The 23,693-nt window shown below is 40.4% G+C and overlaps 3 protein-coding genes across 10 annotated transcripts; 2 read left to right on the top strand and 1 right to left on the bottom strand.

Annotated features, from left to right (window-relative positions):
• Window positions 1–71: 71 nt before the first annotated feature.
• On the top strand, window positions 72–9,491 carry LOC124482838 (palmitoyltransferase ZDHHC20-B-like). 7 transcript variants are annotated; one of them, XM_047043409.1, is made up of 14 exons: window positions 72–1,849; window positions 2,393–2,419; window positions 2,580–2,674; window positions 2,916–3,036; window positions 3,570–3,639; window positions 3,723–3,755; window positions 3,849–3,969; window positions 4,154–4,189; window positions 5,969–6,101; window positions 6,310–6,436; window positions 6,526–6,612; window positions 6,895–6,932; window positions 7,073–7,163; window positions 7,259–9,491. In XM_047043409.1, exons 1-13 carry the CDS (start codon window positions 1,732–1,734, stop codon window positions 7,114–7,116), a joined length of 1,050 nt encoding a protein of 349 aa, XP_046899365.1. In that variant the 5' UTR covers window positions 72–1,731; the 3' UTR covers window positions 7,117–7,163; window positions 7,259–9,491. The 7 variants fall into 7 exon arrangements, with proteins under 7 accessions (XP_046899365.1, XP_046899364.1, XP_046899366.1 ...); XM_047043408.1 differs by having other exon boundaries at window positions 7,256–9,491; XM_047043410.1 differs by having other exon boundaries at window positions 7,073–7,120; window positions 7,256–9,490.
• A 975-nt stretch (window positions 9,492–10,466) lies between these two features.
• LOC124482698 (organic solute transporter subunit alpha-like) lies at window positions 10,467–15,396 on the top strand. The gene is made up of 8 exons (XM_047043164.1): window positions 10,467–10,717; window positions 11,900–12,051; window positions 12,264–12,337; window positions 12,836–12,994; window positions 14,154–14,265; window positions 14,401–14,547; window positions 14,666–14,771; window positions 14,857–15,396. The coding sequence occupies exons 1-8, from the start codon at window positions 10,636–10,638 to the stop codon at window positions 15,030–15,032; spliced, it is 1,008 nt and encodes a 335-aa protein (XP_046899120.1). The 5' UTR covers window positions 10,467–10,635; the 3' UTR covers window positions 15,033–15,396.
• Window positions 15,397–16,040: 644 nt separating this feature from the next.
• LOC124482752 (choline-phosphate cytidylyltransferase B-like) lies at window positions 16,041–21,569 on the bottom strand. Of its 2 annotated transcripts, none has more exons than XM_047043249.1 (8): window positions 21,414–21,569; window positions 20,643–20,742; window positions 20,104–20,220; window positions 19,586–19,737; window positions 19,392–19,470; window positions 19,070–19,212; window positions 17,124–17,312; window positions 16,041–16,832 (listed from the first exon to the last, which is right to left on the bottom strand). In XM_047043249.1, the coding sequence occupies exons 1-8, from the start codon at window positions 21,498–21,500 to the stop codon at window positions 16,467–16,469; spliced, it is 1,233 nt and encodes a 410-aa protein (XP_046899205.1). In that variant the 5' UTR covers window positions 21,501–21,569; the 3' UTR covers window positions 16,041–16,466. The 2 variants fall into 2 exon arrangements, with proteins under 2 accessions (XP_046899205.1, XP_046899204.1); XM_047043248.1 differs by having other exon boundaries at window positions 20,643–20,745; window positions 21,414–21,567.
• Window positions 21,570–23,693: the final 2,124 nt, after the last annotated feature.

Here is a 23,693-nt window from a genome sequence, read left to right as displayed (position 1 = left end):
TCTGCCAGTTTGTTTCTCAGCCCTTCCTTGCAGTCTGTCTCTGGTTTCTTTTCTGTATGTGCTCTGTCTACAGCTTCCCTCTGGCTCTTTCTCCTCTATTTCTCCCAAGCATGCCCCTCCCCTCTGCCTCCTTTCTCAGGCTGCTCTTGCTGGTCTCCATGGCAACTGATGGACTGAGCTGCTTTCGTCACCGATGGAGCATAGCCAGGGGCTCATCATCCCGGCCCACAGCACGCGTCTCTCTTTCTCTCTCTGTCTCTCTCTCTCTCTAACTGATGTCTCCTTTCCCATTCTGTCTCCATCTTGCATCCATGTTTGACTTTTATACTGTTTCTTTATACGCGTCTCTAAATCTATTACTTTTATAATATATTTGTGAATATATGTATCCATTTAATGATCACACATGTGAATGGCTATTTAATCACTCCTGGAATTATTGACTTTGTTTATTTACATCTGCTAACAACCCTTCCACTCACTAACCTTTCCTCAATTCCCCACTTCTCATTTTGTCTTCCATCCGCCCCATTTTCCACTTTGATTCTCTGTATTCAATAGCTAATTTAATCTGAGGATTGGGGGGAAATTAAGGTAAATAGAACAAATCCAGACAGCGTTCAGGATTCACACAGTAATGAGATGCCAGATTATACTGTACTTTAATGTGTAGATTCCACCTAGACAACTACAGGACAGGGTCAGCACAATATGAATCCAAGGCACTCTTATACAAATGTTGTTTTGTACATAAAATTACATTACCCTTTTTGCAAATGCTTTATGGTGTGAGAGGTACAGTGCAGTGTAATCACTAACAGTTATTATAAATTCAGAAAACAATAATTGACATTTTATTCTTTATTCTATTATGCCTTAATCAAAATGTAGGTAAAATGAAAGGGCATTCCCAAAACTTCACCCAGTGTTGGAGGGATGTTGCAATTTTGTATTGCACTTTCTGTATCAAAACTATGCAGTGTTTGAATGCTTTAAACATAATTTCGTTGTTTTTCTATGACAATGACAAATAAATATTGAATTGAATGGAAAATTGTTAGTGATGGTCTACTTCTGACCTCTGCTGGAGAAACAGCATAACTGCGTGGCAGAAGGACAAATTAGAAAATCTTTATTAATGCAGTGTGACCAATAAAGGTTTCTGTCTTTCATCTGTCGTGTCACGCCACCATGGTGTTTCTAGATTAAGATTAAGAACGAGATTGATTCCTAGGTAGGCTCTCATGCCAAGTAAATTCCTTGTCTGTGCAAACTTTCATGGCGAATAAACATGTATACATTTTTTTACACCACGAAACGGCCACAAGCGAGCTCATTTCAGCAGTCAGTGGAAAGCGAACATCACCGCGTCCGCGTCGCCATTTCAAACACCCCAACCAATCAATAAACACTATTAACAAAACAAACAAAACTATGGTGGTGATGCACTTTAATTTTGGTTGCACTAAAATAGATGTTTAACTTACATTAACTATCTTATGTGGGTTCATGTAAGGCCCCAACCCTTTCGTCTCTTTTATTAGAAAGGTGACATACGGATTGGGCTCAGTATAAGGATAAATGCTATGCAACATATAGGCTATTGGCATATTTTCAATCATTTTGTCATTTTGAGTAGCCTACTTGACGCTCCATGATCCGCAGAGCTCTTTGTTCAGTGGTGAAGAGTTCACGTCACATGTCCATTTTTCACAGCCGGATTAGAGAAAGATGGCGCCCTCTCATGTACTAAGATGCTGCCAACGCGCTCTAGGTTGGATACCGGTAGTTTTTATAAATTTAGTCGTCGGTTGGTCTTACTATGCATACGTAGTTGAACTCTGCATCTGTAAGTACAAATGTTTTGTTTTCTGTTATAGATGTGCTGTCAATTAAAGTTGCTTGGCAACGTAGCTCCGAATGGCGAATTACTCGTTAGCTCGCACTAAATACTACTGTCAGAGCTACAGGTCGAAAATGAACCGAAGCCAGTAAGAGTTTGTTGACTCATTTGAGCAACGAGGTGCCTTTTTATTTGTTTCATGCTACGTGGAAAATGAAAAGCAAATTCTTAACTGTAAACTGAAACTTAATTGTTGTCAGGATTTTGTATTTATTTATATTCAATATGTTGTCTAGAATTTCCAGATATTGGTTTGGTATTGTATCTCTTCCCCTTACTATATATTACATAGAATGAATATTAAACTGTAGTTGACATCAGTCTGTTCAGTCAGTGATCAGTCAAGGGCATTCCTATTCAGCCTGGCAAACAAAGCCCCTCTGACTGGTGCTGGCTGTGCCAGGCTGCTGGAGGGTGGTGGTTGGAAGTGGGTTGGGTGCCTGGTCTCATCACTTAACTTCCTTCTACACTATCTTGTTTCTCTTATAGTCACAATCCCAAATGATCCAGAACGAAGTAAGTTGACCTCTCACTATGTGTTTTGTATTTTTTTTCATTATAATGATGTCCCCTCTACTGTGGATTGGAATGAATGGGAATATATAGGACAATATTTCTATTGAGTTTGAAATGTAACTGTAACCTTTGTGATTGTGTACGCTTTTTCTGTCTCAAGTCAGTTACCTGGTGGTCTTTCACCTCCTCTTCGTCATGTTCATCTGGTCGTACTGGAAGACTATTTGCACAAAGCCTGCCAACCCCTCCAAAGTGGTAGGTTGTGTGTGTGGGGGGAGGGGGTTAGGGTGGGGGGGGGGGCACGAAGTGAAGTGTTTCTTCCCTAACACAGGGTTAGGGTTACATAATACCAAGGGCAAAATACACATTTATACGGTCCCAGTGTGTATGTGCACGACATACACATTTTAGACAGCCTACTGGTAAAATAGGAAGCTAACCCCTAGCCTCATTCACCAACGCCAGCATTTCACTGTGTCATCTCACTGCCCGGTAGTTCTGCCTTCCCAAAGTGGAGAAAGAGCAATACGAGAAGGAGGAGAGGCCAGAGGAGCAGCAAGAGATCCTGAAGAAAGTGGCCAGAGAGCTGCCTCTGTACACACGCACGGGCACAGGAGGTAAGAAGGAGTGTCCTCAGTATGACTGGACACGCGTATTAAACTAGGAGGGGTAATTCAGTTTGATGGTCGGGTCTGGTCAAATTGTGTTGTTTAGGAAAATCTAAACCAACAGTAGTGTCTGTTAGGTTTATGCATGATCAAATATTTCATTCTGAAAATGCATTTTTTTATAGTTGAATTCATGTAGTTACACAAAGTCACACCAAAGCCCCTGCCTAGACTGCGTTTTGCAGTTATAGTATAGCAAAACTATGACATTTGAGAGATGCACAGCATTTATAGCATATCCTGTTGACAAAAAGTGACATGATGTTGGTATTTTAATAGTTTTGTATTGTTTAGAGGAAAGAATATGGAGGGAAAATCATATTGTGGGACTGGTCTGCACTTCGTTCAAAAGCTGATTGCTTAAATCTCCGTCGTGTCACAAGTGGCTGTGAAGCTGTCAGGCTGCTGAGCATGTGCAGTTTGAGCAGCTGTCAGAACTTTTTGAGCTGATTGATTGCTGATAGATGCCATTCTCTCCACAGCTGTTCGGTATTGTGACCAATGCCAGGTGATCAAGCCAGACCGCTGCCACCACTGCTCCACCTGTGACATGTGAGTGGCTATAGTGCTCAGTATTTCAGTCTCTTTGCTGTTTTCAACAATAAAACTCCTGTACTATGTCCCTCTCTCTCTAGGTGTGTGCTGAAGATGGATCACCACTGTCCATGGTATTTTGTTTTACTTATTGGATACAGAATCTGATGTTCTTTTACACGGTGACTGGTGAATGGTTCCCCTTGTCTCCTTCTTTTCTATGTCAGGGTGAACAACTGTGTTGGCTTCTCCAACTACAAGTTCTTTGTCTTGTTTCTGTTCTACTCCATGCTGTATTGTGTCTTCATTGCTGCCACAGTCCTACAGTATTTCATCCGATTCTGGACAGTAAGTAGCATCCATACTCTTGTACCTTAAGTGGAAGATACTCAAGCCTTAAATATACTTTGCTCCCAAATAACATCACTTTAAAATGATAGACTCTGAACTTCCTGTCTACCTATCTTTTCCTCTGGCTGGCTCTCTCCCATAATTTTTCCTCTAACAGTCTGTCTGTCTCTAACATCCTAAGCGGTGCAGAAGGAGGTTTGCTGTGCATTGTCCAGAGGTAAAATCTATGACTTTACTTCATGGGCACGTTTTACAGTCTTGTCTTGGGTCTTATGACCCTTTTGGAGTAGAGTTCATCATAACTTCTCGAATGGCCTGTGTGACAATGTTTATGACTCATGAAGAATACATTTTTTATGGAACAGAACTGTCTGAACAGAACTGTTTTTATTTATATGGCACTAAGAGCTCACATACTTTAAAACTTGTATTGTCATGAACATGAACCATATTGAATTGTTTGGCAAAGCTTAATGTTAGCACAAACTATTCATGGTGTCCTGACCTGGGGTCAAATGTGTGAATAAATTCATAAAAGGAGAAAAACTTACAAGTGTAAATTTCCAGTTTTCTGAGATTTATAAACTCAGCGTATGCAAACAGTTCTCCACATTTGTCATCATACATCCCAATTTCACCTTCGCAATTTTGTGCATGCAAACAAGTCACACCTGGTTAACTCTCATGTTTGACCTCACATGGGCGTAGAAATGTCCATAATTAGTCTAATTTCCAAACAAATTTCTCAACAACCTCATACTTTTTGGGGGGATTAAATAGTTTTAATGACTTAACTACAGTCTGAGAAGTGTGTTCTTGAGGTCCCAAACAAGACCAAGCAGCTCCAATGGAAATACATTATGGCAACAGTAAATGTGAAGACTGGGTTAGGGTTAGACTGTTTAGTCTGTGAACAGATTTTTCAGACGTCATTTCATGTGTATGCACCATTATGCATTTGACCCCTGGCCTGGATTCTCCTCTTCTTATGACAGTTTCCCCTGTCACCATCCCCAGTAGTTTGTGAGTTTGGCAAGCATGTAATTGTCTGTGTTTTTGAGTGTTTATTGACTTTCCTGCTCAGTATAAATGATCTCACTAATGATAAATGGGTTAACGTTATGCACCATAACGTTCTGGTCGACGTTCTATGACGTTAGAGGAAACGTTGCTAATAGTCCATGGTCGCTGGTATAGCGCCAGAAGAGCGTCGATGATCGGCAGAGAATGCTGGTCCAAGTTTTGAACATGCACAAAAGTTCTTATGGAGATCAGCGTTTTTTAAACGCGAAATTTTAAACACTGGATACGCTGAAGAACGTTTGTGGAACGTTTGACTAACGTTGCACACGTTTGGCTATCGTTAATCAGTCGTTACCCTAACTTTACTTGGTTGTTATTCATCGTTTGCTTCGTTTTCATCATTTGCTTTCGTCACACGTCGTCGCTACCCAGTGACACGTCATCACACGCTAATAGTTTTCAGGGGTGTCTTACTTGGTCGCTGTTACACGCTCCTCATGCGTCAGTCCCACGCTACTCCATATTTTAGTCACACGTTAGTCATACGCCAGATGTGTCCACCTCGCCCTAGAACGCTCTAAATTGAACGATTAGAACTTTCAGAAACGTTTACCAGAATGTTATGGTGTGACTGGGCCTTTAGGGTTTAACCCTGTAGAGAAAAGATAAAAAGAAATTAGATTTACACAAGGGTACAAATATGTACCTGTATTGTACTCATCTTGGTGCTTACCTACTATGTGGTATCTGATTTATTGAACTACCACTAGTCTAGACGGAGGGCGAGCACTGCCAAGCAACTGGCAGATGATCTGACATGTTGTCCGGTCAGTGGTGATCTGACTTGTTGTCCAGTCAGTGGTGATCTGACTTGTTGTCCGGTCAGTGGTGATCTGACATGTTGTCCAGTCAGTGGTGATCTGACATGTTGTCCGGTCAGTAACCCTTTTCTTCTGTCTTCTCTCTTATGTAGAATCAGCTGCCTGACACTCACGCCAAATTCCACGTCTTGTTTCTGTTTTTTGTGGCGGCCATGTTCTTCATCAGCATCCTGTCACTTTTTTGCTACCATCTTTGGCTAGTGGGGAAGAACAGGACCACTATAGGTATCTGCACAGCATGCATCTGCCAATCAACTGTTTAGCAGCACAGGCTACATTATCTACTGATAATACATGTGATCCTTCAAAAAGTTTAAAAAGGGGTTACATTACAGTATGACAATCAACAGTATTGCTGTATGACTAAACTGAAAGTGTGATGACTTTGACTGCACTGGATATAATGGTGTATTGTATTCTGGCATCTTGCAAGAGGCTTTCAGGGCTCCAGTCTTCAGGAATGGACAGGATAAAAACGGATTTTCTCTGAGCTGTAGTCGGAATGTTGCAGAGGTGTTTGGAGACCAAAATAAATTCTGGTTGTTTCCAATCTACTCCAGGTAAATTACAAAACCACTGTAGCTAAAACAAGTCACTAATGGTATAATGACCACCATGACCCCCTCTCCTCTGTATCTATGTTTATCAGTCTGGGAGATGGACAATCCTTCATTACTCGTCTGGTGCACATAGACCCAGAGCAGGCCAATGCCATCCTACAGTCCAATGGCAAAAGGTAAGGCATGCTCCCATCACAGTGATATATGTGATATATTTATGACTTAATTACTATGTAACTGTCTTTTATTCAAATGTGACAAACACGCACTGCACCGTGCTTGCCGTATTGTACACCCTACACACATGCAGTAAAATTAATATAATGGGAGAACATACTATACTACTATACATACTAGGCTGGAGGTCTTCCTGGTTATGTTTCCCTGGTTAACGAAACTGTTAATGCCAATATAATGTGATGTGTGTGTATATAATAAACTGTAACATTCTGCAACAGCATACACCACAGCGAGGAAAGCAGAGAAGAGGAGGCTGGTATGTTGGCCTAATGTTATATGTAACCATGTCGTTGTCAAGGAGTTGGAAAGTTCTGATCTTCTAGCAAGGAATGATCATATAAATTCAAATCAGTCAGTCCTCTAGCCCTAACCCATGACGTTTCACCCGTGTTTCAGACACAGCTCAAACAGTGTCTGTCACCATGGAGAGGGAGTCGTAAACTGGTGTGTATCTGCAAGTGAAAGACAACAAAGAAAAATAACATCTGTAAGATCTCACATTTCTGTGTTTTTGTCTAGTTGATTGCAGTTGAACTGATGGTTGATTATTTTAGGCAGCTGTCACTTCTACATCCTAAGCAGGCTTCAAGAGCCAACTGTGATGCCTTAAAGCCAGCAGCATCTGTGTCCATGACAACCGATCCAGCAGTAGCTCCCACATGGACATTGTCTCCATATCATCTAACCACTAACCCTGTCCAGGAAAGTAACACCTCCATACAGCATTCCTAATATCATGACTACCAAAGGGACTTGCACGGACACAACACATTGGTTTCCATTACATAGAAAAAGACACTCAACATCCTCAAAAGTAGAGGCTCAATAACGGCGCTTTCTGACGGCTCTGTTGATTATGCAAACGCAGTCCGCATCTAGAAAATGTCCCTTGACAAACACATTTTGGAAATTTCTCCTGTGTCTTTCCCAATGAGATTCTCAATTTGAACCCATCTGATAACTTCTTAAGTGCCAATGATATAAGGTATTCCTCACATTTGCCGGTAACATTGATGTTGTTTATCTAGTTTGGAACTTGCATGTAGGAGACACAAATTATTTGTCTGTTAATATTGGGAATGGAAATACTATCTAACATAAGGCAAAGTAGATCTTTCAACAAACAGCAGCTGCTGTTTAATACATCTGAGGAAAATCCTGTTAACTATAAATCAGGTTACTGAATAGGTATTTAATAATGGTTTAAAATTACAAATGTAATGACCATAAAGGTAGTCATTTATAACATAATAAATAACATTGTCAGTAGGGTCAAAGTCGCATAAAACTTTGAACATTGATGGTCCATTTATTTATTTTAGTCTTAATTTATGTATTCATGGTCCATCAATGGTCTAAGATAGTCATGTATTGTAAATGTTATGGATGGAAAAAAATGAACTTCAAAGGAATCAATTTGGGGATTTATAGTATCCTGCCTAATGATGCGTTTATAAAAGAAAACACAAACAGTAGTAATTATATAAGTAGTAAGTACATTATGTTGGGAGATTTACAAATGTCCATTTACAGAAGTAAATTAGAAATGCCACGGCGCTTCTGATACTCCTGTTTTATCGACATTCCACTGACTTGCTCTCCATACAGTAGGGTTAGGGTTACTAAGGCTAGGCTGTGTGGCTGACTGCTGGGATAGGATGACAAATATAAATTGCCCAATGGGTTGATATTTGCATAATCAAAATGTGGGCCTTTGTCTGTGTGCCTTAGTCACAACACACCAAACACTCGTGCTTTGTGAACTGTGGGAAAGTGAGTTAGTTTACTGTTTCAATGAAAATCCTTTCGTTCATCCAGTGGGGATGAGTTTGACATCAACATTCTCATTGCACTGTTAAGCAGTGTGTGGTTTTTGTCATTTAATGTAGGATGTATGATAATATATGTTCAAAAGCATATTCCAAAGCATTCTTTTTGAGACTGTTAATTCATTAATTAATGTTTAAATATCTAAAAATACTGAACAAATATTTTGTAAATAGTTGTTTAAAGGATACTATTTTAATTGTTCAAACTAGGAATGATGTTGAAATATGTTTATTTATCGATTGATTCATTTAATAGGTGACATGATTTCTCCATGTAGTGTCCAGCAAGTTTACAAAATGTACAGTAAGCTGGATACTACACAGACACCTAACTAAAGGGGGTCAACACCACAACTTCAGAATTGAGTCATCAACCTTGTATGAATTATAAAGTTGACAGAAACTATTCTGTGTGACTAAAATTACTGTTATGATCCATGCATTTTTCAAAAGAGCTGTTTGAAATGTGATTGGAATCGTTTGGAATAACCAGAATCCCTCAAACAGCTGCTATCAGTTTTCTAATGTTCTAACCTATGAAAGTTTGACTTCTATGCCATATAAATGGTACAGAAAGCACATAAGCTAAATCTGTTGAGAAGGGAAATCATTGACCAATTTACTGTTTATCTTATTGTATTAATATGTTAAGATGTTTTATGAAACAATTTTGCATGCTCAGTATTATCCAAAAATGTTTGTAATAATATTACAAAGCCAGTTTTTTCTGGTTGTTTAAGATTTTGTAATTATTTAGTTTTGCACTCTGCATTTGACAAAGGTTGGAAAAAAGTTTAACTGTAATGTAATGTTTACATTTATTCATGTGGACAATTAACAATAAAAAAAAATCATGATCCATTTGAGGGCTGTATTATGTAAAATAGTTAACAAATGTGTAATGTTACACCCAAGATACGTAATACCATGATTGGTTGACCTATCGTCAGTGATCTGATGCAGAAGGGCCTGAATTTGTTTATAACAGTTATAAAAATGGTTACAACTATTATTGACAAATGTTGTGATAAAAGTAAATATGCTAGAACCATTCTCCATAGTGTGCACATATATCTGGCTTTTAGTAATGACATGTTCACAGTAAAGACAAGAGTAAGGAGAGATCTTTACTCCTGTCACCTCTTGAAGGTAAGCCAGTATTTGCTCAAGATGACTTCTGCCCGTATTGAAAGTTTTAGATCGTAATAAACACAGTGTTGGCACTGAAATGACTTATCTCAAGGACTGATCCATGAGAAGAATGGCGATAACCCTGGAAGGGTGTGTGTCTGTTTGTGTGTCACAGGCAGTGTGTTTCCTACCCTAGATTTGGGGGAATGACCTCTCTGTCATCCACCTAGGCAATGGTAATGTGTGGATGGAAAGCTATGATTGGGCCATCACAACCAGTTTACATGAATGTTTTTGTTGCAAACATTTTGTCAAGATACGAAGGACAGGGTCCTTGGCAAATCAACAATTTGAGGGCCATATAGGATGAGAGTTTGGATAGATTAATTTTGTTCTGTAATGTTATTTTCTCAGTATGAAGAGTGAGAACTTAAAAAACCCAGCTTTACATGGGTCCACATTATCTTTCCTGTATGTTAAATGTGTGTGAGAAATGGAGAATAGGTACTGTATGAGATTACATTACCATACAAAGCAGATGAGCAAATGAGCCTTAACCAAGCCTTCATGTTGTCAGTAATATAGTTAACTTCCCGTCACTATTTATTCTCAGCAGCAACATCTTAGAAATAAGTTGGGGTTCAGTTGAATGTTAACTCTAAACACGAGGGTTTTATATCTTATTAAAATAAACATTGTCGAAGGAATATGGCAATAGCTATTCTCTGATTTGTGTTGCATAATTTAAGACATTCCTGACTACAAGGAAACTATTCTCTAGTGTGTGCGGAGGTGGACCCAGAATAGATAAGAGATGGTGCTCACACTGGCAAATCTCTGATCTTGCCCTCATTCGTAAGCGGTTGATTGTGGGGGAAAGTACACCAACAGTGGCTGTTTGCTAATTTGCACCTAGTCTTAGTTTAGTCTTGTGGCATCACTTTACAAGAAGAGATTTTTGTTCAATCTTGTAACTCTGCTGTAGAATTGTAATCAGCTATGGACCTTCAAGAAGTGATGAACACCACCATACATCCATCTTGTTTAAAGGAACCCCCACTCGCTTTTGATGTCATAAAGCGTAAGTGACCGAAATCTACCTTATCATGCCCGAGATAACATTTCAATATTTATTATGCGTGTTCATTATGATTCTGAAATCATGGAACTCATCCTATCTGGTTTATCCTTAATCTTAAATGGATAATGCCCAGGTGATCTTTGCAACCAGAAAGAACGTCTCTAACTTTGAGGTATTAGGCTTGATTGTGATTTGAATCGTGTGTTTAGCCAAGCAAATTTCTCCTGAAACCTATGTTCCAAGTGGACAGATAAATTATTTGGATGGATCTTGAATAATTAAGTTCACTACAGACAAAACAAACGTGTAATGTTTGAATTATTGAATGGGTGACTGGTTACATATATCAATTTACAGTTGCTGGTATCTCACTATACCCCTGACAATAAATATATGTAGACAATAACTCAGTGTGACATACAGTATGTGTGGATTAGCTGCTTAGACGAGCCTGACACTATGGATTGCTTGATAAAGTTTAAACAGTCAATGTGCATGTAAATTGCCCAAAACAAATACTTTGTGTGATAGAAAACAGTCTACCATAATTTTTACTATAGTTACACTTTAATACACTGCTGTGGCTCTGACACAAATAGTAAAAAAAAAAATATGAGTTTAAAAGTTTTTTATGTGAAATATGATGGACTTCTTGATATTGGTAATCAATTATTATATGTATCCTTTGATACACTTCAATCCTCTTTCTTTGTAGTTTTTATTCCTGTGGATACTGCTTATGAAGTCCTTAATAAACAAATGTATCTAGACATAGTTTTCATCTGAATGAATACAATTCATTAGCACAACTATCTTCTGAAGAAACTGTTATTAAATAGCACTGTTTGGGTCCCATTTTTCCTTGAGGTAATTGTGTCTAGAGATATGACTATAAATGCGGTTTCTTATCATTTAGTTTTGTATGCCAGGGAATCTATCTAAACATGACAGTAATCATGATTTTTTTAAAACATACATTTGTTGTGTATAACTTAAAGATGTTGTGATTGTTCCTTACCTCCTCAAGATGAAAAAACTAATATTTATTTTCTTTTTTTTTTTACCAGAAGAGATATTGATACTTACTAGAATGCTAACCTCTCTTGCTTTTTTCCTGCTTTCTCCAACCCCATCCCTCAATACTCCCCTCCCATCGGTTCCCTTCATTCCTGTTCTAAAAAGAGCTGGATGTTTTTGGGCTGGCCCTGTACTCCATGCTGACCCTCATGTCTACTGTATCCTTGGGCCTGTACCTGGAGGAGTGTGTGTTCATATACAGAAAGATCCCCTATCCTAAAAAGACAACCGTCATCTGGGTCAATGGTGCTGCGCCGGTAGGAAGTGATCACCATGCCAACACCACTTCCTCTTAGCCCTGATCTTATCAGATAACCGCTTCAATTTAACGGAGAGCTAAATGATAATATAATTACATTTGGGTGCATATTTTTGTAAAACATTCCATACAATTTTTCTGTTAATTGTTCATGTTTTCATCACATTATATGTATTACATGGAAGGTAATATCTGCTCAACGTCTCACAGGTCATAGCAACTATGTCTTGTTTTGGAATGTGGATCCCAAAAGCTGTCATGTTCACAGATATGGTCTCTAATTGGTAAACTCTCCCACACACACAGGTCTCATTTACCCCATCATGTCATTGCCCTTATCTCAGTGGTCTTGAATTGAAAGTAGGATAACTGTTTAAAAAAACAGTCCTACAACCTTCAACTGTATAACCGCAATTTAACAACTCTCTTAATCATTACACTAAGAAAGTATGTGGGATTGCTCAGAGTTCAGTGCTCGTGTGAGCAGGCTTAATGTAAATGGCAGAATGGAAGGGATGAAGATAGAGATAAAAAAGACAGAATACATATGAGGCCTCCTTTTGGACTCTGAAGCCTGTTTAATGGACAGTTCCTGTTTTATTTCATTGAGCTTGTAAAAAGCACAAGAACATCTTAGTCCCTTTGTTAATCATCACTGGTTTGGGAAATGTGTTTCTTTGGCTCAGAGGTCTTCCTATAAGCCTGGCCCCCCACTGTGAATATCATAGTTACCTTTACTGTTCTCTCTGCCCCACTTCCTCTTCCTCTGTCTTCTTCTGTAGTTACTTTGCTGTGGTGGTTTATAAGTTTCTGGTACTTCTGATTGAAGAGTGCGGGGGTAGTGAGGCCTTCCTCAGACGGTGTGAGACGAACACCTTCAAGATCAGCACGGGACCCTGCTGCTGCTGCTGCCCCTGCCTGCCACACGTGGCTGTCACACGGTAGCCATGGATACCCCACTAACCTCAACCCAGTCACACGGTAGCGATGGATACTGACACAAGGCAGGATAGTGGACCCAAATGCGTACAGGAAGCGGGGTAGTTTGCCGTAGAACAGTTTATTCAAGCGATCTTGTAGTCCAGGGCAAGCAAGGGTCAGCAACAGAGTGGCAAGGCAGAGGTACACTGGGGCAGGTAGGCTCGTTGGTTGGTGGGAGGTCGGAGGTTGTAACGGGGCCGAATGGCAGAGGTACACTGGGGGCCGGTAGGTCCGTGGTCGGGAGACAAAACAGGCAGCGATCAGACTAGGACGAGAAAACTGATCAGAATGCTGGAAATGACTGTGGAACACAAGATGATCTGGCAACTGACAGAACAGAGAACAGAGGTTAAATACAGACGACAAAATGGAACACTTGGGGCCTCATGTATAAAGGATTGCGCAGCTTTCATACCAGAAGATGGCATACGGCCAAAACTCTAAGAGTACCTACGCACAGAAATATTCACATGTATAAAACCGGTCGTACGCCAGGTCCTGCGCACCTTTCCTTTATAAATCACAATCAACGTGAGATTGACCGCATGTGAACAAGCCACTGACCCCTTATTGCCTCCTCCCATAAATGAATATGCAGATGGACTATAAATGCGCTCCTGAGGTCATTTCTTTGTATGAATTACAGTATTTCTTCAAATAAACGCCGCCCTCGAATAAACGCTGCATCAAAAATTAACTTTATTTAACAAACGCCGCAGTGTTTATTTAAAGAACTACGGTAAAAAATTAATAAACACGCAAAAAATAAACAAATTTACAGACAGTGAGATCTAGGTTCTGACAACAGTGGTGGAGGCGAGAAAATGTGTCCTGTTTGGCGGCCCGTCATCAGCTATTAGCGACAAAAGAAAGTCGGCGGAGTGGAAAACTGTCAGTATTTGCGACTGACAGCCAGCGTACACAAGCTTTTAGTGCATACGCAACGTTTATACATGAGGCCCCTGGTGAGGGGTGGAGACAAACCAACAGGTGAAATGGATCAGGGTGTGACAGATACCCCACTAACCTCACCCTTTAGTATTTTTTGTGGGGATAACCATTATTTTTGGTAAATATTAAAGACAGTATTGTGTCATGAAACTTCTTTCCCTATTATAGGAGAATGCTATTCTTGCTAAAACTAGGATCTCTGCAGTACGCCATCCTAAAGACAATCCTTTCAGTCCTGTCTGTAATATTGTGGACCAATGGGAATTTCGATCAATCCGATGTAAGTGTCTAATGTTCTCAATCTTTAATCATTATCTGCATTTGGCTGCAGGTTGTGATAATGTAATATTACATGATGTGCATTGGATGCCCACAATCCACACTCGGTTAAAACATTTCCCACATCTCTGCACAGCTGGAGATCACTAGCACAGCTATCTGGATAAACCCGTTTGTGGGTGTTCTCACAATTACTGCCCTCTGGCCTGTTGCCATAATGTTCATGAACGTGTGCAACACACTGCGCATCTTGAAGATCATCCCTAAGTATGCGATGTACCAGGTGAGCCTTTCCCTCACACTTTTCTGCAACCGTGCTTCATGCGGCTGCTTTGTGGACTTGTCGGTAGATTGTGATACAACTCATACTTTTGTCTCCCTGGCCCACTGTGCCCTGGTAGCTGGTGCTAGTGCTCAGTCAGCTGCAGACATCCATTATCAACATCTTGGCTTTGGACGGAACAATTGCCTGTGCTCCCCCTTTCGCTTCTCAAGCCCGTGCATCCAGTAAGTAACTTCCCTTAAATATCAAATGTTTACAAATGTGTGCACATACAGTGCTTCTCACCCACTCTATCCTTTATATGTACAGTGTTAAGTCAACAGCTGATGATCATGGAAATGTTTATTGTGACATTGGTGACTCGAATATTGTACCGCCGCACCTACGACCCGCTGCCGACTGACCCCCATGAGACTGACAATGACCTGAATTCTAAGAAGAGTCTGCAGCGTATCTTGAGCCCTACACAGCATGCTGTGTGCTGATACCTCACTTTCAGGCAAACATGTACTGTGACATTTCCTGTAGTATTTTTATGACATCATAAAATGTAACATATTGTTCTGAAATGGTCCCCTAAAATGTTGTGGCCTATGTGCTAATGATTGTCAAGCAGGGTTATTATGTGTTTGTATGTTATGTTAGGTCTATGCCCTATGATTAAACAGTGCACAACCATTTCATGTGCAAACATTGACTGATAATCTTTTGTCTGTCTCTCTGCTACTTCAACAAGACAATTTCTCTGTCACTGATCAGTAAAGTGTTATCTATCAAGCATAAGGATTGTCAAGATGACAGGGTGACTGTCCTCCTCTCCTATCTCTCCTCCTCCTCTCCTCTCTCCTCTTCTCCTCTACTCTCTCCTCCTCCTCTCCTCTCTCCTCTCTTCCTCCCCTCTCTCCTCCTCCTCTCCTCTCTCCTCTCCTCCTCTCTCACCTGCTCTTCGGGCCTCAGCCATTTTCATATTGGCTATACATGTCAAATTTGAATGTCTAGTGAGCACACATTTTCAGACTTGTATGTATCAAAGTCTTTACTTTCAAATGGACACAATTAAATACTGGCAGTGTGGAGATGGCTGACAATTGAAAGTTTTAGGTTAGGTTTCTGCTTAGAAAAAATGCAAGCACAAAATAATGTTTAATGAAACTCAACATCCCAATTGCTTGTATTGCAATTATACCTTACTGGTTAATAATGTATTTGTGTTTCTTGTTAATAATATACAAAATGTGCATGCACACACTCAAATATTGAATAAGTGAAACTTTTGATTTCCAAATTATACTCATTATACTCATGCTTTGACTCGATAATCCATTTTCTGCAACACCAACTCACGTTTGTTTGCTGCCGCTATTGTATTGCTTAAAAATATATATATCAATATCAGTTCATATTCAGCATAAGCAGTCATATTTCTATTTCCACTTTGATAAGGAATTATCAGATGTGAGCATATGTAAGATGCAAAGTCTGGGAATTAGATCAAATCAAAATCAGAATTTATTATAATTTATTTTTTACAAGCTGTGTCACAGAAGGCTTCACATACGTCGATAGAACTGCACCTTAACCCTCAAGTGAGACAAGGAAAAACTCCCCGAATAAATCCACCAGTGAATAAGTTACCCCCAAATTCAGACTGCCAACTGCATACTTAAATTTTGAATTAAGTATATCAGCAAATCATTATTGTAACTCTAATAATTTATTGTCTTTAAGATGAAAGCTCCTCTACATTAGGCTTACCCTAACCGCTGACATGAAGTGAGTAATTCTCTGGGGTAACCTACCCATTCAGTGAGATAATATAAATATGTGCTGTTTTTGGTGTGTTTGTCCATGGGATTCTAATGTTAGAATCTGTGATTTTACAGTGTTAACTAATATGTAAAATACGTATTTTAATGTTTTTATTGGTCCTCCTCATCTCCCTCAGTCATACTTATCAGGACATTTATGGGGGAATCTGACGCAGCTTTGGTTGAGGATGTAGTCTGGCCGGAAAAATACTTTATCTTTGACTTCTGGGATGAGGAAGACTTCTCTGCGTAAGAAGGGGGAGAAGGGTTATGGGGGGGAGATGGAGTCTGGAGGGTAGAAGCCTTAGACTTCCTGAACGAGGAAGGTGAGGAAGTAGGTGAAGAGGGGGGTGAGAACCACTGCAGTCGGGAAGATGGGGAGCGCCCCCTGGTGGGGCTGTTGCTGGGGGAGCCACGTGGTGAAGTGTAAGGCGACAGGGCTTGGAGCACACGTCCACTTCTCTCCTGGATGGCATGCTGAGAGGAGACATTTTGGTTGCTTTTAGTTAAAAAATATATGTATAAGATTCTGTAGAGTTGGCACAAAACTAGTGATCCTCAAAAGACTCATTTACAAAATGTACTGTAGCAGACTGTACACACTGTGTACTCTCTGACTGTCCTGGGTAACAATGCACATTCCCCTAATCGTTCAGTTATTCCACCCATGTGATAACAGTCCAATTGACTTTCCGGTACATCTGAAATAGAAAATTAGGCAGCTCAGTTATCAAAATATTCACTTTTATTCAGCAAAGGTAAACTTACCCATGCGCCATCAGGGCCAAACAGCTCTAGGAAGCTGCTTATGAATTCTCTTGATTTTTCCTCCCATTTGTGGATGAGGTCGTGGCTCTTCTCCTCCACACTGTGGACAAAGTGTTTGCTCTTCTCCTCCACCGTTTTCACTGTCTCCTTCATCTTGTCTACCTGGTTCTGGAGACGGTACTTCTTTTCCTGGAAAATAAATGCAGGCATTAGAGAAGGTTACCTTATCACGCCTGCAGCTTGTCCAGAATGCGGCTGCTAGAATGTTCAAGTTCAAGTCTTTTATTTGTCAGGTGCACAGAACAACACAAGGTTAGACTGGGCACTGAAATTCTTAAGACAAGACAATGCAAGCACCTGGCATAACATAACATATAAGTACACAGAACAAATTTACATCTATGCTGAGCTTAGATAAGTGAACTTCCTAAATATACAGATAGCAATAAATAAACGACTATACTAACCCTAACACTAAAACGTCCTAAATTACAGATAACAATAAATAGTACGCTATACTAAACCTAATGCACAAAAAACCTGTATCAACCCTATAACCTATTCTAACCTAAGTGGAGTACAGTGCGATAGTGCAAATTTGCAGATCAGTGACTATGTCAATGACCAAACAGGAGCCTGGTGGCGAGGTACAGTGAGGTACAGTAGTGCAATGTTACTGAAAGAGCAACCAGTAGCTGAAAGTGGCAGTGTATAAGTGACTAGTATGCAGTAAAAATTTCCACATCAGTGTCCATTGAGAAGCCTGATGACCCTTGGGTAGAAACTGTTGTCCAGTCTGCGTGTGCGCGACCGGATGCTGCGGTAACGCCTGCCAGAAGGCAACGGGGTAAAGAGACTGAAGGATGGGTGGGAACAGTCTCTTAGAATCCTGCTGGCTTTCCTTAGGCAACGTGTGTGGTAGGTGTCCTGTAGGGCTGGGAGCTTCCTGCCGATGATGAACTCAGCAGAACGGACCACACTTCGTAGGGCCTTGCGGTCCCGGTCTGTGCAGCTCCCATACCACACTGTAATACAACCAGTCAGAATGCTCTCTATAGTGCATCTGTAAAAGTTAGTGAGGATGACTGAGTCCATACCAAACTTCTTCAGTCTCCTCAGGAAGAAGAGACATTTACGGGCCGCTTTGACCACCTTGTCCGTGTGAACAGACCAGGTGAGGTCATTGCTGATGTTCACCACGAGGAACTTGAAGCAGCTGACCTCCACTTCTGATCCATTGATGAAAAGGGGTGCATGCTCATCCTCCTGCCGCCTCCTATAGTCCACTATCATCTCCTTGGTCTTGCTGATGTTAAGAGAGAGGTTGTTGTCCTGACACCATGATATCAGGGTGTCAACCTCCTCTCTGTAGGCTGACTCGTCACTGTCAGAGACGAGGCCCACAATGGTTGTGTCGTCAGCAAACTTAACGAATGTTGACTGGTACCAGGAAGAGGGACCATATCTCCCCAATATTGGCCTCTTCACTGGTTGCCAGTCAAATATAGAATTGATTTTAAGGTGTTGTTACTTGTTTTTAAAGCTTTACATGGATTGGCTCCATTGTTTATTTCAGATCTTCTTATGCTGTATCACACTTCCAGGGACCTTAGATCATCAAACCAGTTCCTTTTAGCCATTCCACAGACTTGGATGAAAACCAAAGGTCAGTGCTAGAATGCTTAAAAAGCCTCAATTTGTAAATAATGTTTGTATCCATATTGCTGAACATTGCAGGGGAATGTAGGGATCTGTTATCTGCATGTTTTGCTATGTACTGTATGATCCCATCTTTAGAAAATAAGTGAGTGGAAACTGATGTGCTGTCAACAACCACCCAATCTGATTAATTGCTTGCAGTGGCTTGCTTTGTTAACTTGATTCCTAAGAAGTTGTTTTTATTCTGAAGTGTGACTGTGTGAATATTTAAAGTTTGGTGTCCTTACATTGATGAATCCAACATTAAGCTCACGGGCAGTGTAGCCTCTCTGTAGGTTCCGTCTGACATAAACATCATAATCTCTCACAATGCGGGTGATAAGGTCAGATGTGGATATGCCTTCTGTCCTCTGAGTGGCCACAAACATGCCTAGACAGATGTGAAAGGATAGAATAGTTGGGTAGATTATGAATATACTATTGGTAGGAAAGAATCCCAGGGAAATAACATAAATAACCTGTATTGGATTTGAGCAAATACTAAAAACCACCGTAAGAATAGGAATAATTTATGTCTGTTAAAATTATAGTAGCTACAGAACTCTTTACCTGCTTCTTTGATGTGTTTGTAGACATCTTCTGATCCTGCTGAGGTGTATGGGATATCATCATGGGCTACAAAGTCAATCTTTAGACATCACAACAATACAACATCATGTTAAACAAGGTTGGACTATTTAAATGCATATCACAGAGTTGTGCTTATGGTTTATACATTATATAACTTTGTCAAATGAGCTGACCTTGTGTTTGTGTAAGAACTCTGGGCTCAGGGTCCACGGGGCATCCCGAACCACCTCGTCAACATAGCGGCAGTGGATTAGTGCCTCATATCGCTCGTCCTCTTGCATCACTGTATATCCCTTAAACTTGTGTGTGAGTTTATCACTGCATACTTAAAGGTAATCACACAGACACACACACTTTATGCACCTTATTGTATATATTAGAGTGTAGGTTGGATTATGCTTTTTTTAATGTATTTTGTCTTTTGAGTAGGCTTCTACTCCCCTCCCAGGGATCAGAGTGATATTTGACTCTATTATACTTGATATACACACACAGACACATCCTGCAGACTCTAATCTTTACACATGAACCAAAATTACTTAAAATATTTGGGGTTCTATTCGGAGTAGTCTAACCTTAACCCTAACCCAAATGTACAGGCACGTTTGCATGCGTAGTATGGATCTTATATCTAAGCAGGTAGGTGGCATTGTGGATCGGTGTAGTGTTCTGTACAGTGCATTCAGTTTACCTCCCACTATCAAGTGTGTGTTTGGGAACAGCGTCTTGGCCTGCATCAGAGCTCGTGCATGACCAGAGTGAAACAGGTCAAAGATCCCATCAGCGTAGACTCTGACTGGCCGGTGTGCTGCAAGACAAGGAAGTAAAACCTTTGCTTTCTAAGGTTCTGATGTTTTTCTCGATTTATTTAAACTGTCCCATCTTTAACACAGTCTCTTTGTCCATTTGTCAATCATCCTGTTTCAGTAATACCAGTGGCCTGAAGTACATTTTGGTAAAGTGGTGATCAATCTTTTAATAATTCTGGTTAGTTAGATGTCTGAGTGCAAACTTACAATGTAATGGACTCGTCTACAATACTATGATTGTCTAGGGTTTGTGTTTGTATACTTGACAGTGTTTTGTGTAGAAGTACAGTAGCAATCAAAAGTTTGGACACATTTTCCCATTCAATTGTCCAAACCCTAGACAATCGCAGTATTGTCGTAGTAGTATCCAAACTTTTGACTGGTACCGTATCCCTAACCCTAACCCGTATCTCTGACTGACCTGACGTTCCCCTGCGGGCCTGAGCGACTGTCAGCTTCTCATGGTGAACATCTGTCTCATAGCCTGTGTCCTTAGCAAACACTGCTGGTTCTTTCAGAGTCTGCTGTACATGAAGAAAGAGAAAGGACCCAGTCATTAACTTATCAGTGCTGATACAATAGTTATCAGTGAGTACATTATGTGTTTGAAAGGATGTGTTCAAGAATCCAAATTTAATCTGAGGTTGTCATGAAATTCAGTGGATCTCTGCCATTGAATTACATTTAAACATCTACAGAACACATTCACTGAAAAGGCTGAATGTCACACTGCTTTCTCTTTTTGGTCTATCAGTGTAGTTATGCAACTTCCTGATAAAAATAGGGCAGCCCTCCCTCCAGCAGAATGGTACAGATGTTGACAGCACACACACAGAACACAAAATGTAAAATGACACACTCACAAATGTACTTACATGCTTGCGTAAATTGGCTTCATTGTCAAATTAACATGCAATGACTTTGGCACTGCAATAGTATGCAATATTTTATATACAACATTACTTACACCATTGTACCAAGATGGTGTAATGGTGTAAGTACCATAATTATTTGTTTAATTATGAGTCTAATAATGAATGTTGTAAAAGTATAGGTTACAGTTTCATACAATTCTATTTTTGTTTTTTATCAATCATCACTCATGGATGATTCTTAGCATATTCCACTGTGAAGTGTTAAAGTATATAATTCCACCTGCTGGTCCCTGATCTGGTGGTTAGGGTTAACCTACCTTGCGGTGCCCCCCCCTGCGTGGTGTCTTCTGCTGGGCCTGAAGCCCATTATTGGCTCTCGAGCTGTTCTTTCTCCTCCCCACCATGCTGGATGTTCTTGTGCCTTGTTTCCCAGCTGCCACCAACACGTTTACTCTCTCCAACTCTTTTTACTACTGCAATACTTACATTTTATCTGAGAGTATGAACCTTGCCAACAGGTTTGACCCCGGTGACGAGAGAACCTTGTGTACAAAGTTCAAATTCTCATGTGTATGCACTGTCTGAAATTCACTAGCCTCCCTTTTTTTACCATGTATGCATATGACTAATTGAACCATGTATTTTTGTTTCTAAATCCATTGCTTGAAATGGTTTTATTTTTTAAATATTAATTTTCAGATTATAATAATAGTGGTAGATCCAATCAGTTTAGATCTAAAATGTAATTGAGTTGACTTTTTCAACTGGCTCTGGTATCTGATGCATTTGGAACCAAACACTATGAAACAAACTCCTAGAAGTTCACAGAACTGCCTGGTTATCTGACACAATATCTTTTATACCTATTGTGCAATGTTTATAAGCGGCACCATTATCTACTCACTAAAACTGCCAGTAATTATTAACAAGCTTTACCAAGACTCCCATATCACACCATGTTCTAAAGACTAGATAATGTCGTGCTCTCTCCTCCCTGTCACACACCAGGGCGCACATTGACTTGAACTGCACACTTTTAATATTATTAAACCCTGAATATTTGCCAAAGCTGATGCATAGTAGTTCTGTTTATACTACTCACAGGAGTCAGAGGTTCTGGGAAAGTTAGCTTCTAGCTAGGTGCTTTGCCATGAATGAATGTGTCTTACTTACTTGCTGGACAGGGTTAGATCTTTTGGTTTCAAAATAAATTTTTGAAAAAGAAACATTTGTGGGTGGGGTGGGGGTTATTTTGTGCTGCTCAAGGGATACTTCAACTTTTCTATGTATTAGAGTTAGGTAGTATTAGGTGTTCAAAGGTTGACGGACAGACAGACAAAAAAAAAGGTGAATGAGTTTTTTGGTGAAAGTGGCCTGGTTTGGGCGAAATCGCACTCATTGGACTCATCGGACTCATCGGACTTGAAAAATTGTTTTTTGGAAGGTTGAAAAGATATTTTCCCTGAAAAATAGGTTTTTGGAAGGTTTAAAAAATATTTTCCCAGAATATAGTTTTTTGAGGTTTGAACAAATATTTTAGGGTCAGGGTTACGGTTAATGGAAAATATGACCGTAGAGGGGACTCTGATGAACAGGCCAGGCCAGCTTTGGGGCCTCTGGGGCCTTCCTAGGCAGAGTTATGGGCCTTGCAAAAGGGCAAGGCGAATATGGCAAAAAAAAAATCCAAATCCAATGGAAAATATGACTGTAGAGGGGACTCTGATGAACAGGCCAGGCCAACTTTGGGGCCTCTAGGGCCTTCCTAGGCAGAGTTATGGGCCTTGCAAAAGGGCAAGGCGAATATGGGTAAAAAAAAATCCAAATCCAATGGAAAATATGACCGTAGAGGGGACTCTGATGAACAGGCCAGGCCAACTTTGGGGCCTCTAGGGCCTTCCTAGGCAGAGTTATGGGCCTTGCAAAAGGGCAAGGCGAATATGGGTAAAAAAAAATCCAAATCCAATGGAAAATATGACCGTAGAGGGGACTCTGATGAACAGGCCAGGCCAATTTTGGGTCTCTAGGGCCTTCCTAAGCAGAGTTATGGGCCTTGCAAAAGGGCAAGGCGAATATGGCTAAAAAAAAATCCAAATCCAATGGAAAATATGACCGTAGAGGGGACTCTGATGAACAGGCCAGGCCAATTTTGGGGCCTCTAAGGCCTTCCTAGGCAGAGTTATGGGCCTTGCAAAAGGGCAAGGCGAATATGGCTCAAAAAAAATCCAAATCCAATGGAAAATATGACCGTAGAGGGGACTCTGATGAACAGGCCAGGCCAATTTTGGGTCTCTAGGGCCTTCCTAAGCAGAGTTATGGGCCTTGCAAAAGGGCAAGGCGAATATGGCTCAAAAAAAATCCAAATCCAATGGAAAATATGACCGTAGAGGGGACTCTGATGAACAGGCCAGGCCAATTTTGGGTCTCTAGGGCCTTCCTAGGCAGAGTTATGGGCCTTGCAAAAGGGCAAGGCGAATATGGCTCAAAAAAAATCCAAATCCAATGGAAAATATGACCGTAGAGGGGACTCTGATGAACAGGCCAGGCCAACTTTGGGTCTGTAGGGCCTTCCTAGGCAGAGTTATGGGCCTTGCAAAAGG

Source organism: Hypomesus transpacificus, chromosome 20 (genome assembly GCF_021917145.1).
Source record: "Hypomesus transpacificus isolate Combined female chromosome 20, fHypTra1, whole genome shotgun sequence".
Taxonomy (NCBI): Eukaryota; Metazoa; Chordata; class Actinopteri; order Osmeriformes; family Osmeridae; genus Hypomesus; species Hypomesus transpacificus.
The sequence above is the reverse complement of the archived record's forward strand: the minus strand, read 5'-3'. Positions and strand labels throughout refer to the sequence as shown.

Excerpts from the sequence above, each read along its gene's own strand:
- LOC124482752 (XM_047043248.1), bottom strand. The coding sequence starts at position 21,500 with ATGGTGGGGAGGAGAAAGAACAGCTCGAGAGCCAATAATGGGCTTCAG. Across the intron at positions 20,221-20,642 it reads GGCCCGCAGGGGAACGTCAG|CACACCGGCCAGTCAGAGTC; the intron begins GTCAGTCAGAGA and ends CTTGTCTTGCAG. Across the intron at positions 19,738-20,103 it reads CACACACTTGATAGTGGGAG|TATGCAGTGATAAACTCACA; the intron begins GTAAACTGAATG and ends ATTACCTTTAAG.
- LOC124482698 (XM_047043164.1), top strand. The coding sequence starts at position 10,636 with ATGGACCTTCAAGAAGTGATGAACACCACCATACATCCATCTTGTTTA. Across the intron at positions 12,995-14,153 it reads CCACACGTGGCTGTCACACG|GAGAATGCTATTCTTGCTAA; the intron begins GTAGCCATGGAT and ends TCCCTATTATAG. Across the intron at positions 14,548-14,665 it reads CTAAGTATGCGATGTACCAG|CTGGTGCTAGTGCTCAGTCA; the intron begins GTGAGCCTTTCC and ends GTGCCCTGGTAG.
- LOC124482838 (XM_047043409.1), top strand. The coding sequence starts at position 1,732 with ATGGCGCCCTCTCATGTACTAAGATGCTGCCAACGCGCTCTAGGTTGG. Across the intron at positions 4,190-5,968 it reads TTGCTGTGCATTGTCCAGAG|AATCAGCTGCCTGACACTCA; the intron begins GTAAAATCTATG and ends TCTCTTATGTAG. Across the intron at positions 6,613-6,894 it reads CTACAGTCCAATGGCAAAAG|CATACACCACAGCGAGGAAA; the intron begins GTAAGGCATGCT and ends ATTCTGCAACAG.